This window comes from Pongo pygmaeus, chromosome 5 (genome assembly GCF_028885625.2).
Source record: "Pongo pygmaeus isolate AG05252 chromosome 5, NHGRI_mPonPyg2-v2.0_pri, whole genome shotgun sequence".
In the NCBI taxonomy this organism is placed as follows: domain Eukaryota; kingdom Metazoa; phylum Chordata; class Mammalia; order Primates; family Hominidae; genus Pongo; species Pongo pygmaeus.
Window position 1 is genome coordinate 148920644 of NC_072378.2, and position 16803 is coordinate 148937446.

Here is a 16803-nt window from a genome sequence, read left to right on the forward strand (position 1 = left end):
CCATCCTCAAAGGTCTCCAATAACCCCATAACATTTGTTAGGTGATAGCATGGGACTAGCAACTTGAAGCCATTTTGAACAAGACAAACGTGATTTTTAAAAATCTGTTTCAGGGTTGGGTGTGGTGGCTCACACCTGTAACCCCAGCATTTTGGGAGGCTGAAGGGGTGGAACACTTGAGCTCAGGATTTTGAGACCAGCCTGGGCAACATGGCGAAACCACATCTCTACCAAAAAAAAAAAAATACAAAAATTAGGTGGGCATGGTGGTGCATGCCTGTAGTCCAGGCTAGCTGGGATGCTGGGGTGGGATCACTTGAGCCTGGGAGGTCAAATCTTCAGTGAGCCATGATTGCACCACTGCACTGTAGCCTGGGTGACAGAGTGAGACCCTGTCTCAACAACAACAACAAATATATATATGTATGTTTTATATATATATATATATATCTGTAAAACAACAAATATATATATACACACAGATATATAAATATATACACACACACATATGTATATATGTACACACACACACACATATATATGTTTCAGGATTTGACCCCATTTCACTAAAATGTCTGTAGTCCATCATTTTCTCTTCCTAAAAAGGACATGCATGTTTTTGACTTACACACTTGGAAAGGTAATTCAGAGGCCAAACTACAGACAATTTCTTTATAATCAAGCTGAGGAAACAGAAGTTTTGATGTTGGAGGGGGAAAGTGAAAATTCTTTCTGGAACACAGGATACGAAGAGTCCATTTTGCTTGTTGATTTGACTTAGATGAAAACCCATAGGGCAGGGTACTTATCTTCCTCTTGGTTTTGGGAGAGGTGTCTGGCTGGTACTTAGTTACCAAAACTGGCATGAAATAGGTACCCAAAGTGATCTCTCTGCTGCTTGAGCACAAGATTATGAAACAGGAACTTAGATGTATTATTTGAGTCATTTCCCTGTAAAAGGTCTGGCCAGGGTCTGGCCATTCTTTCCATTTCAGTATCCATTTCTTCTTGTTACAGCTCAAGGAATACGAGGCCCAGCACCGGCAGTCGGCTGCCCTGGATCCTGCTGACTGGCCAGATGGTTCTTACCCAACATTTGATGGCTCATCAAACTGCAATGTGAGTTTATCACGTCTTTGACATCTTGATCACCTACGCTGATAAGGGACAGTCTTCACCATTTTAGTCTTTGGATTTCTTTTTGCAACTTCCGACTCGCACCTGGGTCTGCAAAGAGGTGTCTGTTCATATAGATTGCTTATTTTCTCTACCTGACAGAGACTCATCTACAGTCAAAATAGTGTTATCATGCTGGGGTTTTGTTTTTTATTTTTTTATTGCAGTAAAGTACACATAACATGACATTTACCATATCAGCAATTTTAAAGTGTTCGGTGATACTGATACTGTTAATGATATTGATCATTAAGTACATTCACATCGCTGTCCAACCAGCATCATAATTTACTTTCAGAAGTTTTTCATCATTTCAAACCAAAACTCTGTTCCAATTAAACAATAACTCTCCCTACGCCCCCGCCTCACCCACCTCCACACACACCCTGCCCCTGGAAGCCACCATTCTACTTTCTGCCCCTGTGAATTTGACTACTCTCAGTAGCTCATATAAGTGGAATTATACAATATTTGTCTTGTGTGTCTGGTTTATTTCACCTAGCATAATTCTTTCAAGGTTCATCCACGCTGCAGCATGTATCAGAACTTCATCACTTTTTACGGATAAATAATATTCCACTATATGTGTATACCACATTTTTTTATCCATTCATCTGTTAATGGACACTTAGGTTGCTTCCAGCTTTTAGCCATTATGAGCAACGCTGCTCTGAACACTGGTGTACAAATATCTCTGAGTCTCTGCTTTCAATTCTTTTGCACATACCTAGCACATATCTAGGGGTAGAGTTTCTGGATCATATAGTAATTCTGTATTTACCTTTTTGAGGAACTGCCATATTTTTTTTTCACAGTAGCTGTTTTACCTTCCTGCCCACAATGTACAAAACTTCCAAATTCTCGCCTTTCTCATCAACACTTGTTATTGTACTTTTTTGATAATAATTATCCTAATGGTGTGAAATGGTATCTCATCGTGATTTTGATTTGCATTTCCCTCAAGCATCTTTCATATGTTCATTGGCCATTTGTGTATCATCTTTGTAGAAATGTCTAAGTCTTTTGCCTGGTCTTCAGTTATGTTGTTTTGCTGCTGTTGTTAGCTTGCAGGGGTTCTTCCTATTTTCTGGATATTAATCCCTTATCAGATACATGATTTGTAAATATTTCCTCCCACTCTGTGGGTTGCCTTTTAACTCTCTTGATAGTGTCCTTGATGCACACACTTTTAAATTTTGAAATCTAGTGTGTCTATTTGTTTTTTTGTTGCCTGTGCTTTTGGTGTCATATCCAAAAAATCATTGCCAAATCTAATATCTTGAAGACGTTGCCCTCTGTTTTTTTCTGAGGGTTTCATAGTTTTAGCCTTTAAGTTTAGGTTTTTGACCTGTTTTGAGTTAATATTTGTATATGATGAAATGTATGGGTCCAACTTCATTCATTTGCATGTGGATATCCAGTTTTCCCAGAACCATTTGTTGAAAAGACTATCCTTTCCTCATTTTATGGTCATGGCATAGTTTTTGAAAATTAATTGATCATATATGTGATGATATATTTCTGGGCTCTCTATTTTATTCCATTGGACTATCTGTGTCATTTTGCTAGTACCATGCTGTTTTGATTACCATAGCTTTATAGTAAGTTTTGAAATTAGGAAGTATGACACCTCCAATTTTGTTCTTGTTTTTTAAGGTTGTTTTGGCTATTTAAAGGTTCCTTGAGATTGCACATTAATCTTAGTTTGAGTTTTTCTATTTTTGAAAAATATATCGTTGGGATATTGATAGGGATTGCATTGAATCTTTAGATTGACTCGGGTAATATCATTTTAACTATATGAAATCTTCCAGTCAATGAACATAGGGTATCTTTCCATTTATTTATGTCTTCATTAATTTCTTTCAGCAGTGTTTTGCAGTTTTCAGTATATAAGTCTTGCTTCCTTAATTAAGTTTATTTCTAAGTATTTTATTCTTTTTGATGTTATTGTAAATGACAATGCTTTTTACATTTTTTTCAAATTGTTCATTGCTAGTGTATAAAAATGCAGTGGATTTTCATGCATTGATATTCTATCCTGTCACTTTGCTGAATTTATTAGCTATATAGGCTGTGTGTGTGTGTGTGTGTGTGTGTGTGTGTGTGTATAGTGTTACGGTTTTCTGTATATAAGATCGTGTCTTCAGGAGGCTGAGGTGGGAGGATTGCTTGAGCCCAGAAGGCCAAGGCTGCAGTAAGCTGTGATTGTACCACTGCCCTCCATCCCATCTTAAAAACAAACAAACAAACAAACAAAAACCAAGAAAACAAGATCATGTCTTCTGCAAGATAATAATAATAATAATAATTATTATTATTATTATTATTTAACTTTTTCCTTTCCATCTTACGTACCTTGTATTATTCACACTGTTTCAATATGACCAAAACACTACTTCTTATTCTACAAGTTCCACAGGGATGATAGGAATGAAGGCTCCAGAATTTCATATAGGCTTTTTTTTTTTTGATGGAGTCTTGCTCTGTCACCTAGGCTGGAGTGCAGTGGCGCGATCTCGGCTCATTGCAACCTCCACCTCCCAGGTTCCAGCGATTCTCCTGCCTCAGCCTCCCGAGTAGTTAGGACTACAGGTGCGCACTCCCACACTCAGCTAAGTTTTGTATTTTTTAGTAGAGACAGGGTTTCACCATATTGGCCAGGCTGGTCTCAAACTCCTGACCTTGTGATCCACCCACCTCAGGCTCCCAAAGTGCTGGGATTACAGGTGTGAGCCACTGCACCCGGCCTCATACAAACATTTTAGGGTGCCTTCTTCACAATCTGTGGAGCAGAAACAGAAGGAATTACCTCTTTTCATGTATTACATAGTTGTGTTTTGTTTTTTAGGTTATCTCATCCTTAAAATTTGGAAACAACCCCATCTCCCTGTCTTCAGTCTCTTGTCTTTTCGTATCTATGTTCCATACAACCAGTCATCTTTCTAAAACATCCCTCTTTTCTTGCAGTTATGTTTTGAAAAGGCTGATGGTTTTCCATTTCTATAAGATAAATTCCACCCTTCTTGGCACACTTAAAATTCTGTGTGATCTCGCTTTAATCGATTTCTTAAATCTCATATTCTATCTCCACACCCAATACCCTATACACCAGACATATTGGACCCCATATGCATGACTGGACAAACCTTGTACTTTTCATTCTTCTGCACTTTAACTCATGTAATTTTCTTTATCTAAAATGTTTTCCTCCAAAATTTTCCTGGTAAAAATCTGAGTTTTTCAAGGTGGAGTCCAACTGTTCCTTCCTCTCTGAAACTTTCCTTCCCGTCCTCAAGCGTATTTATTGCTTCCTATTATGTGCTTTTGTTAAACTGGCTTTATAGATCAAACCTAAACAATTATCCTAGCATATCGAAATTGGTTGTACATATTTCAGCCTCCTTGGAAATAGTGACCCCCTTGGGCAAGAAAGACTGTATTCTTTGTCTCTCCAATGTCCAGCTCCTATAGAAATGTTTCAAGAAGAGCATTGTATTTGAACATTCATTCTTTTTTGTTGTTGTGCTTGAGATGGAGTCTCACTCTGTTGCTCAGGCTGGAGTGCAGCGGCATGATCTCGGCTCACTGCAACTTCTCAGCTCATTGCAACTTCTCAGCTCATTGCAACTTCCGCCTCCTGGGTTCAAGCAATTGTCCTGCCGCAGTGTCCCGATGAACTGGGATTATAGGCATGTGCCACAACGCCAAACTAATTTTTCTATTTTTAGTAGAGATGGGGTTTCGCCATGTTGACCAGGTTGGTCTCGAACCTCTGACCTCAGGTGATTTACCCGCCTCGGCCTACCAAAGTACTGGGATTACAGGCGTGAGCCACCGTACCTGGCCTGAACATTCATTCTTCCTGGTTGCCTTAAGAGCTTGTTTTATGTCTTGCAACTACAGATTCAGTCTTTACCTTTTTTTGTATCTAAGCAACAAATGGCAGTTTATCAGAAATAAATATAATCCTCCCATCATCTCCCAATTTCCTGAATCAAGCACCAGATTTCCACTGCAGCTAAAAAACAAACAAAGGATTATGAACTTGAAAGCCCTGCCTGGTTTACTTTTGTGTGAAAGTGACTGAGACATTACCGTTTATAATAATAAATGTGTCATAGGCCAGCCAGGAGTGTGTCCCGGGACGATGAGGTAATCAAAAGAGCCATGTCCATGGTTATCAATGTGCCTTTTTGGGTCTCTAATCCTCAAGTCCTAAATTCTAACATAATATAGATGTAAATCATGAACCCAAAGGATCATGAGGAATAAATACAATAACTCAGAACTGATTCAAACCCAACTTGGGGGAGAAAACAAAGACCCAATTGTCCATACTGGGTCCCTTAGTATCAGACCCACTGTATACTGTCCTGATTAATAGCATCTGAGTCAGGGGAGAGGTTAGAAGACTTTGTCCATTCAGAGAAACAGGACTGTAGTAAAACCTCACACACTTAGACTTCAAAGAGAGAAGCTTGTTTTGTTTAGGAAAAAGTTAATGTAAGTATTATCAAGCATTTAGAACAAGCTGCTGAGAAAGCATTATTAAGCATTGGTTTATGAGACCCCTTTCAGAGGGCTGGTCAGAACTATTACCTAGATATAAATTGTGAGAATGAAATGGGTTCTTCTTAATAGGTGGAACATTTCATTCTCTTCAGCATTTCTTTATTCATTTGGGAGGCATTTATGGAGCCCTTGCTATATAGCAGGCATTGTGCTAGATGTTTGAGTTATAAAAGTAAAGGAGAAAGAGAAAGGTCCTTTTCTGACAGTTTATGCTTTAGAGCAGAGGTTAAAATCACACCCATGTGGCCGGGCACAGTGGCTCACGCCTGTAATCCCAGCACTTTGGGAGGCTGAGGCAGGTGGATTATCTGAGGTCAGGAGTTTGAGACCATCCAGGCCAACATGGTGAAACCCTGTCTCTACAAAAATACAATCAAAAATTAGCCGGATATGGTGGCCTGTGCCTATAGTCCCAGCTACTTGGGAGGCTGAGGCAAGAAAATCTTTTGAACCCAGGAGGCAGAGGTTGCAGTGAGCCAAGATCGCAAGACTGCACTCCAGCCTGGGCAATAGAGCGAGACTCTGTCTCATAAAATGTATATAAATAAATATATAAAAAAAAAATCATACTCGTGTGCACACAGATTTGAGATGCCATATACACATTTGCATTACTAACTTCTTACCAAACGATTTCTTCATAGATGGCTCGCAAATAAATTCAGCCTGTCTTAGTTAGACCTAGGGCCAGAAATACCATATGCTTCCTCCTCTCAGAGCACAGTCTTCCAGAAGTTCTGAAGAGTGACTTCTCTTTTGGCTGAGAGGCGTAGGTGATGATAGGCTAGTCAGCAATGCAGTTTTTTGAAGCAGTTGATTTACTCTGTGTATTTTGCTAGCTGACTTTCTGCCAACACCCATGCCCCCCTCTGGTCATGCTGTTCAGAGCTACAACCCACCACCATCACCACTGAAGTTTGCTTGAACTTGATTGTAATCCTAAGGTATATATATGACCCTTGCCCCTCTTACTCTGGCTTTAGCCTGTTCTGCATTTTTATGAAGAGTTGGCCAGAAACCCCATCCAAAATATTCATTCTCATTATTTTAGATTTTCCTCTATGGCAGAGCAGTTAATTTCAGAATTCAGCCACCACGGGTTATAGGCGCTTTGAGTATTTTTTGTGCAAGAGCCGGAGCTTTTCTGTTTTCTATCGATTCCTTTCTAGAATACAGAGATGTGAATAGCCCACTGGCTCGAATCAGGAATGCCCAGGCCATGAAAGTTTTAGGGATCACAAGGCCTTTGTCACCAGACCTCAATGCCTATATTGATGCCTGTCATGCCTTAGGATTTCATTTGCATTGATTTCATAGGCTTCCCCACCCCCATCGCTGAAATTAGATAATCGCGTGTTGCCTCACAGTAAATCCATATGCACATTCCTAGTTTCCAAGAGTGTAAAGTACTAAAGATAGTTACCAGGGGAAGTGAAAAATAGCTTTCCCTTTGCCAGAGAAGAATCTGTTTTGTGCTGTTTTCCATTAATAATAAACTTCTGTTGGGAGTGCTAAAAGTTTTAAAAGAGATTTTTGAAAAAAAAAAAAAAGATATTTTTGGTTGAGAGCTTAGCTCGATTTCTTATTAAATGTCTGCACATTTATTTATTATCTTTCATTTTAATTTAGTTTGGTAAGTTTATTTTCTCCTTTGCCTCCTGCAAGGAGGGATGATTGTAAGAGTTCTCAAGCTTTGTGCCTTAAGGTTCAGTTTATTTTCTAGTTAAGAAGACATTTAAAGAAATTATGATCTCTGTTTTACCGGGTTTTCTAGCTTTTTGCTAACGTAAGTTGTAAATCATGTTTTTTCTGTTTTTAGAAAGCTGGTGGGTAAGAGTTAGTGATCTATACCTGGTACTTGAATATTAATAAAAATGTTTTTTGTGAAAGATCTTTCCAAATCAAAAGTCATTTGACGGCAATCTTATTTAAAATGTTTTAACAATATATATAATGTATGAAGAAAAATGAAAGCAACAACCATGACAACAAAGCACAAGATGGGCTAGAGTCATCTTTATCGTTCAGTAGATTTTTCACTTCATAGCAAAATGTGTTCCAGGAAAAGCTGGAATTGTGTTTCTGTAACTGGAGTTCCTTACAAGGATGGAGGACCTCTAGGGAAATGTTGTTCTGAGTGAGTAAAGCAAGTCATCGTTTCATAACTGATCACTTTTGCTTTTGGGGAGTTTTAGAGTTGGGAAATATTTGTGCAAAGAATGTTATACAGGAGGCTGAGGCAGGAGAATCGCTGGAATCCTGGAGGTGGAGGTTGCAGTGAGCCGAGATCATGCCACTGCTCTCCAGCCTGGCGACAGAGCCAGACTCCGTCTCAAAAAAACAAAAAACAAAAACAAAAAAAAGAATGTTATAACTGTGGGCTTGTGGCCTTATAACACCACCTTACCTCCATGTGTGCACTCTTCATAGCCTTCCATTCAACCATATGTACGTTTTTGTCACTAATTTGGTTTGAGGCAGAGAGAGCCATGTGGTTGAACTGTGTCCAAAACTTTGGGCAACAGACAAAGAACATCGTGGAGCTATTTTCAATGTTTCCTCGATTGAGGACTTCCAAGGTCTCAACTAAAATATCCCCAGATTATAAGATCTTTTAGTTGGCACCTTTTAAATCTTTTTGGGACTTTCTAAAATTGTAAACCATAAACATGTGCCTCTCCAGTGGCCAGGTTTTACTTAGAGTTTTCAATGTCCTTTCACCTGCCTCAATAACAGACATTGTCTTCAAGCCAGAGGATTCAGTTTCGAAGTTTTGGAAGGAAAGGTAGTCACAGCCCTAGTCGAAATAGAACATTCTGAAAGATAATTTATTAATAACAATTCTGGTATGTGCTGAAAGCCAGGGCACCGGCAGGAGTTCCTTTTAAGTGGTTCTTGTGGTAAATGGCTTAATTTCCATTATGACACAAGAAAAGGTTAACACTGTAATCCCTTTTTATAGAATATGGCGGAAGAACAGTGCACACACTCATAAGGTGGCCTGAGCAGTTGTGATTTCACTGCTTTCTGGAGCAGAGTGGCAGCATCCTTCTACTTGTATAACCACTGTCCTCCTTTATAGAATCTGCTATTCTGAGCTCAACTCAAAATTTTAAAGGTTGACTATTCTTGCTTTGTTTATTTTGAATGTTTTTTTTTTTTTTAACTAGAGTAACTTTTAGACACTATCTTTAGGTTAAAATTTACCAGATGTTTTGTTTTTACATTTCAAAGTTGTTAACATATAAACCTATATCATTAGCTTCATCATATGGAAAAGTCTGACCGCAAAGAAGATTTCTTTAATGGCAGCATATGATGAATTTACAAAATCTGCTCCCACCTATAAATATTCCCAGCAACCTAAAAAAATGTGTACAATTTTTATAGTTTTGCTGACTTGGATGACAGTGAATATTGATTAGATGCATAAATTATGTGAAGAGTGACACATTCCGTTGTACTTGAGTCGGCATTGTAGGTACAGTGAAAGTATCCCCAAGAAAATGATGGATTTTATTTCTACTGTCTTTCTCTTCTTGTAATTAATTCATTTATTTTTTGAGAAGGAGTCTTGCTCTGTCACCCAGGCTGGAGTGCAGTGGCGCGATCTCGGCCCTCTGCAACCTCTACCTCCCGGCTTCAAGTGATTCTTCTGCCTCAGCCTCCGGAGTAGCTGGGATTACAGGTGCATGCCATCACGCCTGGCTAATTTTTTTTTTTTTTTTTTGTATTTTTTAGTAGAGACAGGGTTTCACCATGTTGGCCAGGCTGTTCTCGAACTCCTGACCTCAGGTGATCCGCCTGCCTCGGCCTCCCAAAGTGCTGGAATTACAGACGTGTTTGATAAGGAAGTTTAAGAGAGGATAGATTCCAAGTATAAAAATAACTGTCATTTCTGAGTAAGCATTTTGCTTTGTAATGGTGTTTACTTTTTTTTTCCACTGCATCTCTTTTCCTAAGGGATCTTTTCATAACTCTGAGTGTGTGGGTTTAAATTTAAAAGGGTTCTAATTGGCAAGATGCTTTTTGGTTTTTACAGCTAGAAAATGGTTCTACTTATTGAAGCTCTAATGGTTGTCTTAGGATCATGTTCTTCAGTTCTTTATTTCTCACATGGAAGAAAAGTTTACTTGTTTGACTTGTAATATGACCAGGAGAAAGAAGAAACAAAACATAGTAATAATTTATCAGAAGGGATTTATGCCCTGTATCCTTGGGACAGGTATCAGCAATTCTGTATACCATGCATGCAGTATTACCTTGTGTAGATGAACCCTTTCCAAAAATCTTTCTATATGTAACTATGTTAAAATTAACTTTTATTGGCTGGGTGTGGTAGCCCATGCCTGTAATGCCAGCACTTTGGGAGGCTGAGGCAGGAGGATCACTTGAGGCCAGAAGTTCAAGACCAGCATGGGCTCTACATAAAATAAAAAAGTTAGCTGGGCATGGTGGCACACGCCTATAGTCCCAGCTACTCAAAGGGCTGAGTCAGGAGGATTTCGTGAGCCCAGGAGGCCAAAACTGCAGTGAGCTGTGATTGTACCACTGCACTCCAGCCTAGGTGAGAGAGCGAGACCCTGTCTCAAAAAAAAAAAAAAAAAAAAAGTAAAAAAATTTTTAAAAATATAAAATAATGTATACTAATGTGTTTGAGACCTTCATATGATTATTCTGATTTTTATGGATAATTCTTACAAATTTTCATTTTATTTCACTGGGTAGGAGATTATAGGAGGAAGTATTACTCTGTATTTTAGTAAAACCATGATTCTGAAACTAAAAATGATAGTAAAATAAGAATATATTAAAGTTGTTATTAAAAGAGTAAAAGTAATAATTCCTTTAATCTACAACTTAGGATGAGACTAAAGGAAAAATCAATCCATTGGAAAAATATACATAGTGAGAGGTTTTGAGAAATGCCCATTTTGTTCCGTCTGGTTATAAGCTGCCCAGAAGCCATTGCTTAGGTGGCTTCTTGTCACTTCTTCTCTTCTGCCCTCCCATTCCCAGTCTTTTCTCTGGGACAGGGGCCAAAGTTTTCAGGCATGTATTTGTTCAGTCCCTAAGAGCACCATGTTTCCACAAAGTTACACAAGAAGAAAGCTGTTGCCTCTACTAGTCCCTGGAAACCAGGCCTTCGCCCTGCGTGGGCAAGAGAGGAGACTGGTTAAGCTCAGACTTGAGTCAGAGCTTGAGCTCAGATCCAAATCTCCCACCTATTAGCTCTGCATCTGTGGCCAGGCACTACATCTCTTTGTTATTTGATGTGAAGATCTTCTGCCCTTCCCGTCAACTGCCATTCTTAAAATACTTGAGTTCCCATAAAAGTGCTATTTTTGTACATGCCATTAACATGGTAGTAATGGCTTATATTCATGTATCAGCAGATAGGCTAGAATTGTCAGAACAAGCTTAATGTAAAAGTGCGTGTTTACTTGGTTACACTTTTACCAAACACATAAACAATTTGTTTCCTATTTCAGAAGGTATTATTGTATAAGTGGGTTTAAGGGTGGGTCTGGTATGATTTTAGTAAGCATGTTTGGACTTGGGAGTACTGTCTGTGAAGTGTGAGTAGTTATTGTACTGAAATAATCTAGGGCCCTACAGTGCTGATGACGTGGTCTCATGGAGTGTGTGGGTGTGCGTTCCATACCTGTTATGTCAGAAGGCACTCTCATGGCAGGCCCATTTGGCTGTTTGACTTTGGGAACTAACCAGGCACATCTTTATCATTACTGATTTCTACAGTTTCAGGAAGTTGAGGGTGCTTGCTGCTTGGAGGCCTTCCTCGACATATCAAGGGTTGGCCGGGCATGGTGGCTCACGCCTGTAATCCCAGCTTTTTGGGAGGCCAAGGTGGGCGGATTGTCTGAGCTCAGGAGTTCTAGACCAGCCCGGGCAACATGGTGAAACCTCATCTCTACAAACAAACAAACAAACAAACACCAAATTTAGCTGGGTGTGGTAGTGTGCACCTGTAGTCCCCGCTACTTGGGGGGCTGAGGCAGGAGGATTGCCTGAACGAGGCTGTAGTGAGCTGTGTTCATGCCACTGCACTCCAGCCTGGGTGGCAGAGCAAGAACCTGTCTCTAAAAAAGAAAAAAAAAGAAAGAAAGAAAAAGAAAAACATATCAAGGGCCACATTGATAAAAACAAATGACAAAATAACCCAGATACTATATAACCTGAGGATACCTATTTTAAAAAAATTAATTTAAGATAGATTATGGATACAATTTGGTCTGTTGTTTCTTTCATTTGGTTGAACCTTGTGGAACTAGAGATACCAGACAGCTTTTGACCTTTAAAAGTGGTGATTTCCTTTGTTCAACCTAATAGATACATACCAAAGAGGATATGCCACATTTCCCCTGCTAGCTGATTATATTTCAGTACAGATATTTGTAATCTAATTTGGTTTAGAGATTGGCATTTCAGTTTGCAATCCCAGTTTCTTATTGTGCTCTTGGGAACAATGCTGGGGAAGTTGGGGATAAGAGGATTTCCATTACTTGTTCAATGTTATTGATTCATTACATGTCAATTCCTTGTTAAATCATTTGCCGTAGTGCCAGTCCTCATTTAATGGATGGGTTGGGGAGATACCCAGGCACTATTGTTGTTCATAAGTAGAATTTAGACTGCGGGCCATCTCCAACCTAAGCCTGCTTATTAGAATCATAGGTTGCCCATCACTTGTTTTGAGTCCATTTGAATGTTGTCACAATTACCCATTGTATCAAAATTCTTTTTTTTTTGTTTTTTTTTTTTTTTGAGATGGTGTCTCACTCTGTCGCCCAAGCTGGAGTGCAGTGGCACTATCTCGGCTCACTGCAACAAAATTCTTATAACGATAGTCAGTCATCAGACAAATCATTTGGAAAGCAATATTTTAACACAACCAAATATTTTTACAGTATAATTTCTATCAAAATATCCTTTTATTCTCTTCTCTATCCCATTCATCTCCCTCTTTGTACCACACCACACTCCTAACTTTCTAATGTTCACTCTAATATTTATTATTAGTATTATGCTAATAGCATCACATAATTAGTTTATAAAAGGATGCAAATCTCTTCTTACACTGAGCATTTGACCCAAAGTGTAGGTTGAAAGAATGCCATCTTGAGCATTCTTTCATTTATTTATGTGCAAGCATTTATTGAGTACCCACTATGTGCCAGTCCTTGTACACAGGGAGCTTGGGTTTGAGAAAAAGATTAGATTAATAGATGGCATGGTTGTGGACTTCATTGAGATTTTCCTGCCTATTGTGATAGGTGCACACAGAAAGCCCAGCAAGCCCCAGCAAGAAGGGTCTGGGAAGCCTTCCCAGAGAAGGTGGTTGACACTGAGGAAGAGCTTTCCAGGAGAAGGAGAAATGTGTGTCAGGAGAGGGAGCAGCAAAGTCAGAGGTCTAGATGAAGAGCTGAGTAAATCGGAAAACTTGGGTAATATGAGAAAATTGGGTCAAGTAATATGAAGCATTTCTCTCTCTCAGTATTTTGACTTCTAGGGTATAGATTCTATTCTTTCCTTATTTTTATTTATAAATTGGTTCTGTAATAGGTTGTTTCCTTATTTCTGCAAACTTTGAATTTATATCATTTATGTTTTTTATCTTGTCTTTGAGGTCTCATTTAATTGAATTCATGTTCTTATTAAATTATTTTATAGAGAGAAGCAACTATTAGGAATTTCTTCCTGTTCCTTGAGTTGAGATGATGAAGTGATGAGAGCAAAAGATTGGCTTTTTGTTTTTAATCTATGCTGCTTCTTTTCCCTGCCTCTCTTTGCCATAGTTTGTTTGTATAGTTGTCATGCATTTTTTTTTTTCACCTTCGTCCTGTTTGGGTGGCTCTGATCACATTCTCTCTTTGTGCTGATATTGAAGGTTATGTTTTGACCTGTTCGCCATGCTATCTGACAATAGATTTTTTTTCTCCTTTCAGGATACAGTTGAGGACTTCATTTTGTGGTCCATTTATGTTTGTTGTTGCTACAACCTGGCCGTGATATATGGTGAAATGTGGTCTTCACTGGGATAGCTGGACTCTGCCTTTTCTCTCCTGAAACTGTGTTGAATGTGCCATATCATAGTTTATGCCCCCTGGTTCATAGCTGGGGTAATTGGTAGAATATAGCCATTCTGCCTTTCATTCATTTTTTGAATTTTAGAGACTGTATTTCAATCAAGAACAGCCTCATTTGACTTTCCATCGTTTCACTCATTGCTCTTCTGTAGCCATTTCCACTGCTTTTAGGTCAGAAAAAGATAAAGAGGTCACACAGTTTCCTTCCAGATTTGGAGTCACATGAAAGGATCCTGTGGATTCCTGCCAGCCTGGCCTTTGTGGAAGTTGTGGGCCTTTTCCAGTGGGCCTCAGAAATATGTTTCTTACCTTGTTCATGGAGTTTAGTACATTAGATTATGTAGCTTTCTCTCTTTGGTTGCTCTTGGCGCAATATTTTTGATAGTTTTTAGTGTTTTATTGTTTGTTTGTTTTTTCTTCTTGGGGGGCTTTTGCTTATTTCGTTAGTCGTTGTGAGAAAAATATTCTGTGGTTCAGTGTTCAGCAGAGTTCGTGACCTGACAGTTTTGCCAATTGGATGACCACAAACAACCTTTCTAGCTCGGAATAATTCCTCTCTGAAGGTATTGAGTCTAGATTTCTTCGGTTTGGAACTTGAAGTAAATTTGCTTATTTATTCTGCAAACATAAGGAGATTAACGTTAAGGTTGTAGATCGTCAGTCTAGGAGGTGACATTGGACCCTCCCGCCTCCAGCTTCGACAGATGACCACTGACCTGGTGGCATAAGTTTGGCTTGGAGGAATGGTCTTGGTGGTCCCACCTTCCCTCCATTGCCATTTGGCTCCATCAGTTCTCTGTATTTCTGCATTGCCATTTGCCTAGACAAGGTTGTTTGGCAGCCCTGTCGGAGAAGTCATCATGCCTGATCCATGAGTCATTCAGCCTAAGATGCCATAAAAGTAATGTGACTTTGCAAACACCACCCAATCCCTTAGGAGACTTACGGCTTCTGGGATGAACACTTTCATCGGCTCCAGAAACTAGCGCCTTAAACGCATATGTAATTGCCCTACTTGGCAGTCCCATTCTGAATCATCCTTTTTCCATGGCATGTGAGAATTGGATGCCCTTGGGAATGAGTGGGTTTGGTGTTTTGCTTTAGTCTTCAGTGTGTCTGATCCCACAGATTTGCTCTGGATAGCACTACCCCACTCTAAACAGAGGGACCTGTAGAGCTGTGGATTACCTTCCCCAACACTTTGTTTCCTAACTCACTTATTTAATATGAAACAACGCGTTTCTCTGACCTATGGTCAGGGTGACAAAGCCCCAGGCAGAAATGTCTTCCAAAGGTTTACAGAGTGAAGGAGAAGCCAGTCCTCTCGCCTCTACTTACCTCTCTCTCCCCCCACCCATTCGGGAGGAAAGGCATTCTCTGCTCTGTGGCAACCTGCAGAATTGGGGTGGGAGGATTCACTTTTGCTTTATGTCTCCCTAGATCTGGCTGTAGGACTCCTGAGATTTTGTATTTTTCTCCCTTCTCCTCATGGGGGCGATTAAAAACGATTCAAAGTTCATGAGTTTAAGAAATAGATTACAGTTGATTAGGGAACATAACATCCATTTGCTGCTCCTTTGGTTTTATGGTTAAATTTTAATGCAATTTCTTGAGTGAATTAAGTGCTGACAAGGCTTTGCCCCTAAGGAATGGTAATATTACCTCAAATTCTCACATACTTTTTCCAAATAAAACTATCATGTAATTATCTTCTTCTCTCCGCCGCCGCCTCCTCCTCCGTCTCTTTCTTCAAATCTGGCAACAACTAGTTAATTTTGAAACTTCCAGGGAGATTATTTCAGTGTTCTGCTGCACCTCTGGGAGAAGAATGGAATCTCATCTTTTTTTTTCCGTATGCTAACCAAAATCTCCTAATTTCAGAGGGCAATGATGTCACCAGCTAATGAGCAAAATATTTCTTACTAAACAGATGAGTCCTCCCCTGACTCCTTTGTGATAAAAGAAAAAAAAAACTTACCCACAATGTGTTTCATATTTTCTACTGTTACTTCTAGCAACTCATAAACACACTTTTAAGTAACTCTAACTTTTTCGAACAGTGAGACTAATTTTTTTCTAAATACGAAGAAGAACACATTAACCTGATGACTGTGACCAAAAGGCCTCTGCCACGGCCCCAGAGTCAGTGCGGTGCCCCTGAGGTAGGGAGGGACTTTCAGTGCTTCACTTTTTGAACCGTGGAGGGAGATCAGGCAGTTGGAGAGATTATGAAATCAAGCTTGGGGAAGAGGAGGGCCGGGAAGCTCCTGTTGACTGATGTCACATGCTGTTTATAAAAGCAACAACATCAGCTGAGCTCTTCTTTGTCTAGATAGGAGGGCATCTAAGGTTGGGCTGGGGTGGGTGGGAGAAGTAGGGCCCCAGGACCACGTAAATACTGGACTAGGCTCATGTAGGGACATGGAAATGTCCCTAAACCCGTGTCAGGTTCCTCTTCCCCTCACGGAAGTGTGCCTCAATTTCCTTAACCAGAGATGAGTCCTCCCACATCGAAATTTCTGTATCTCTGTGTTTTTCTCATGTGGTTGTCACGGTTGACCTTAACATTAATCATATTTCTGAACTTCTCTTGGGGCTCTCCCTACCCTCAGACTTCTAGATGATAACCTTTATAAACCCAGGGAATGCTGGCTTCCTCCTATTGCTATTCCTTGCCTTTCCTAATGCCTTGAATCAGTGCATTCATTCATTCATTCATTCATTTCAATCAGGAAATACCTGTTTAGCACAAACATAGATATTTATTTATCTAAATGGAAAAGAATATTGTAATTCTCAGTGTTGGTAACTGCTCCTGAGATTTTAAAACCATACAACATTTCTTCAGAGCAAGTTGTTAATATGTATCAAAAGTCTTAAAGACACACCCTTTTCCCCATCAATTCTACAATCGAATCATCTTTCTAAAAAAAAAAAAGAATGT

General features: G+C 39.4%; 1 protein-coding gene across 4 annotated transcripts in view; it reads left to right on the forward strand.

The window, feature by feature from the left end:
* SASH1 (SAM and SH3 domain containing 1) overlaps window positions 1-16803 on the forward strand; it is a 281660-nt gene that overhangs the window by 216274 nt on the left and 48583 nt on the right. For all 4 annotated transcript variants that reach the window (XM_063667098.1, XM_063667099.1, XM_063667097.1 and 1 more), the window contains one exon: window positions 1018-1119. In XM_063667098.1, the coding sequence (XP_063523168.1) occupies window positions 1018-1119 (102 nt within the window). The remainder of the gene's footprint in view (window positions 1-1017; window positions 1120-16803) is intronic.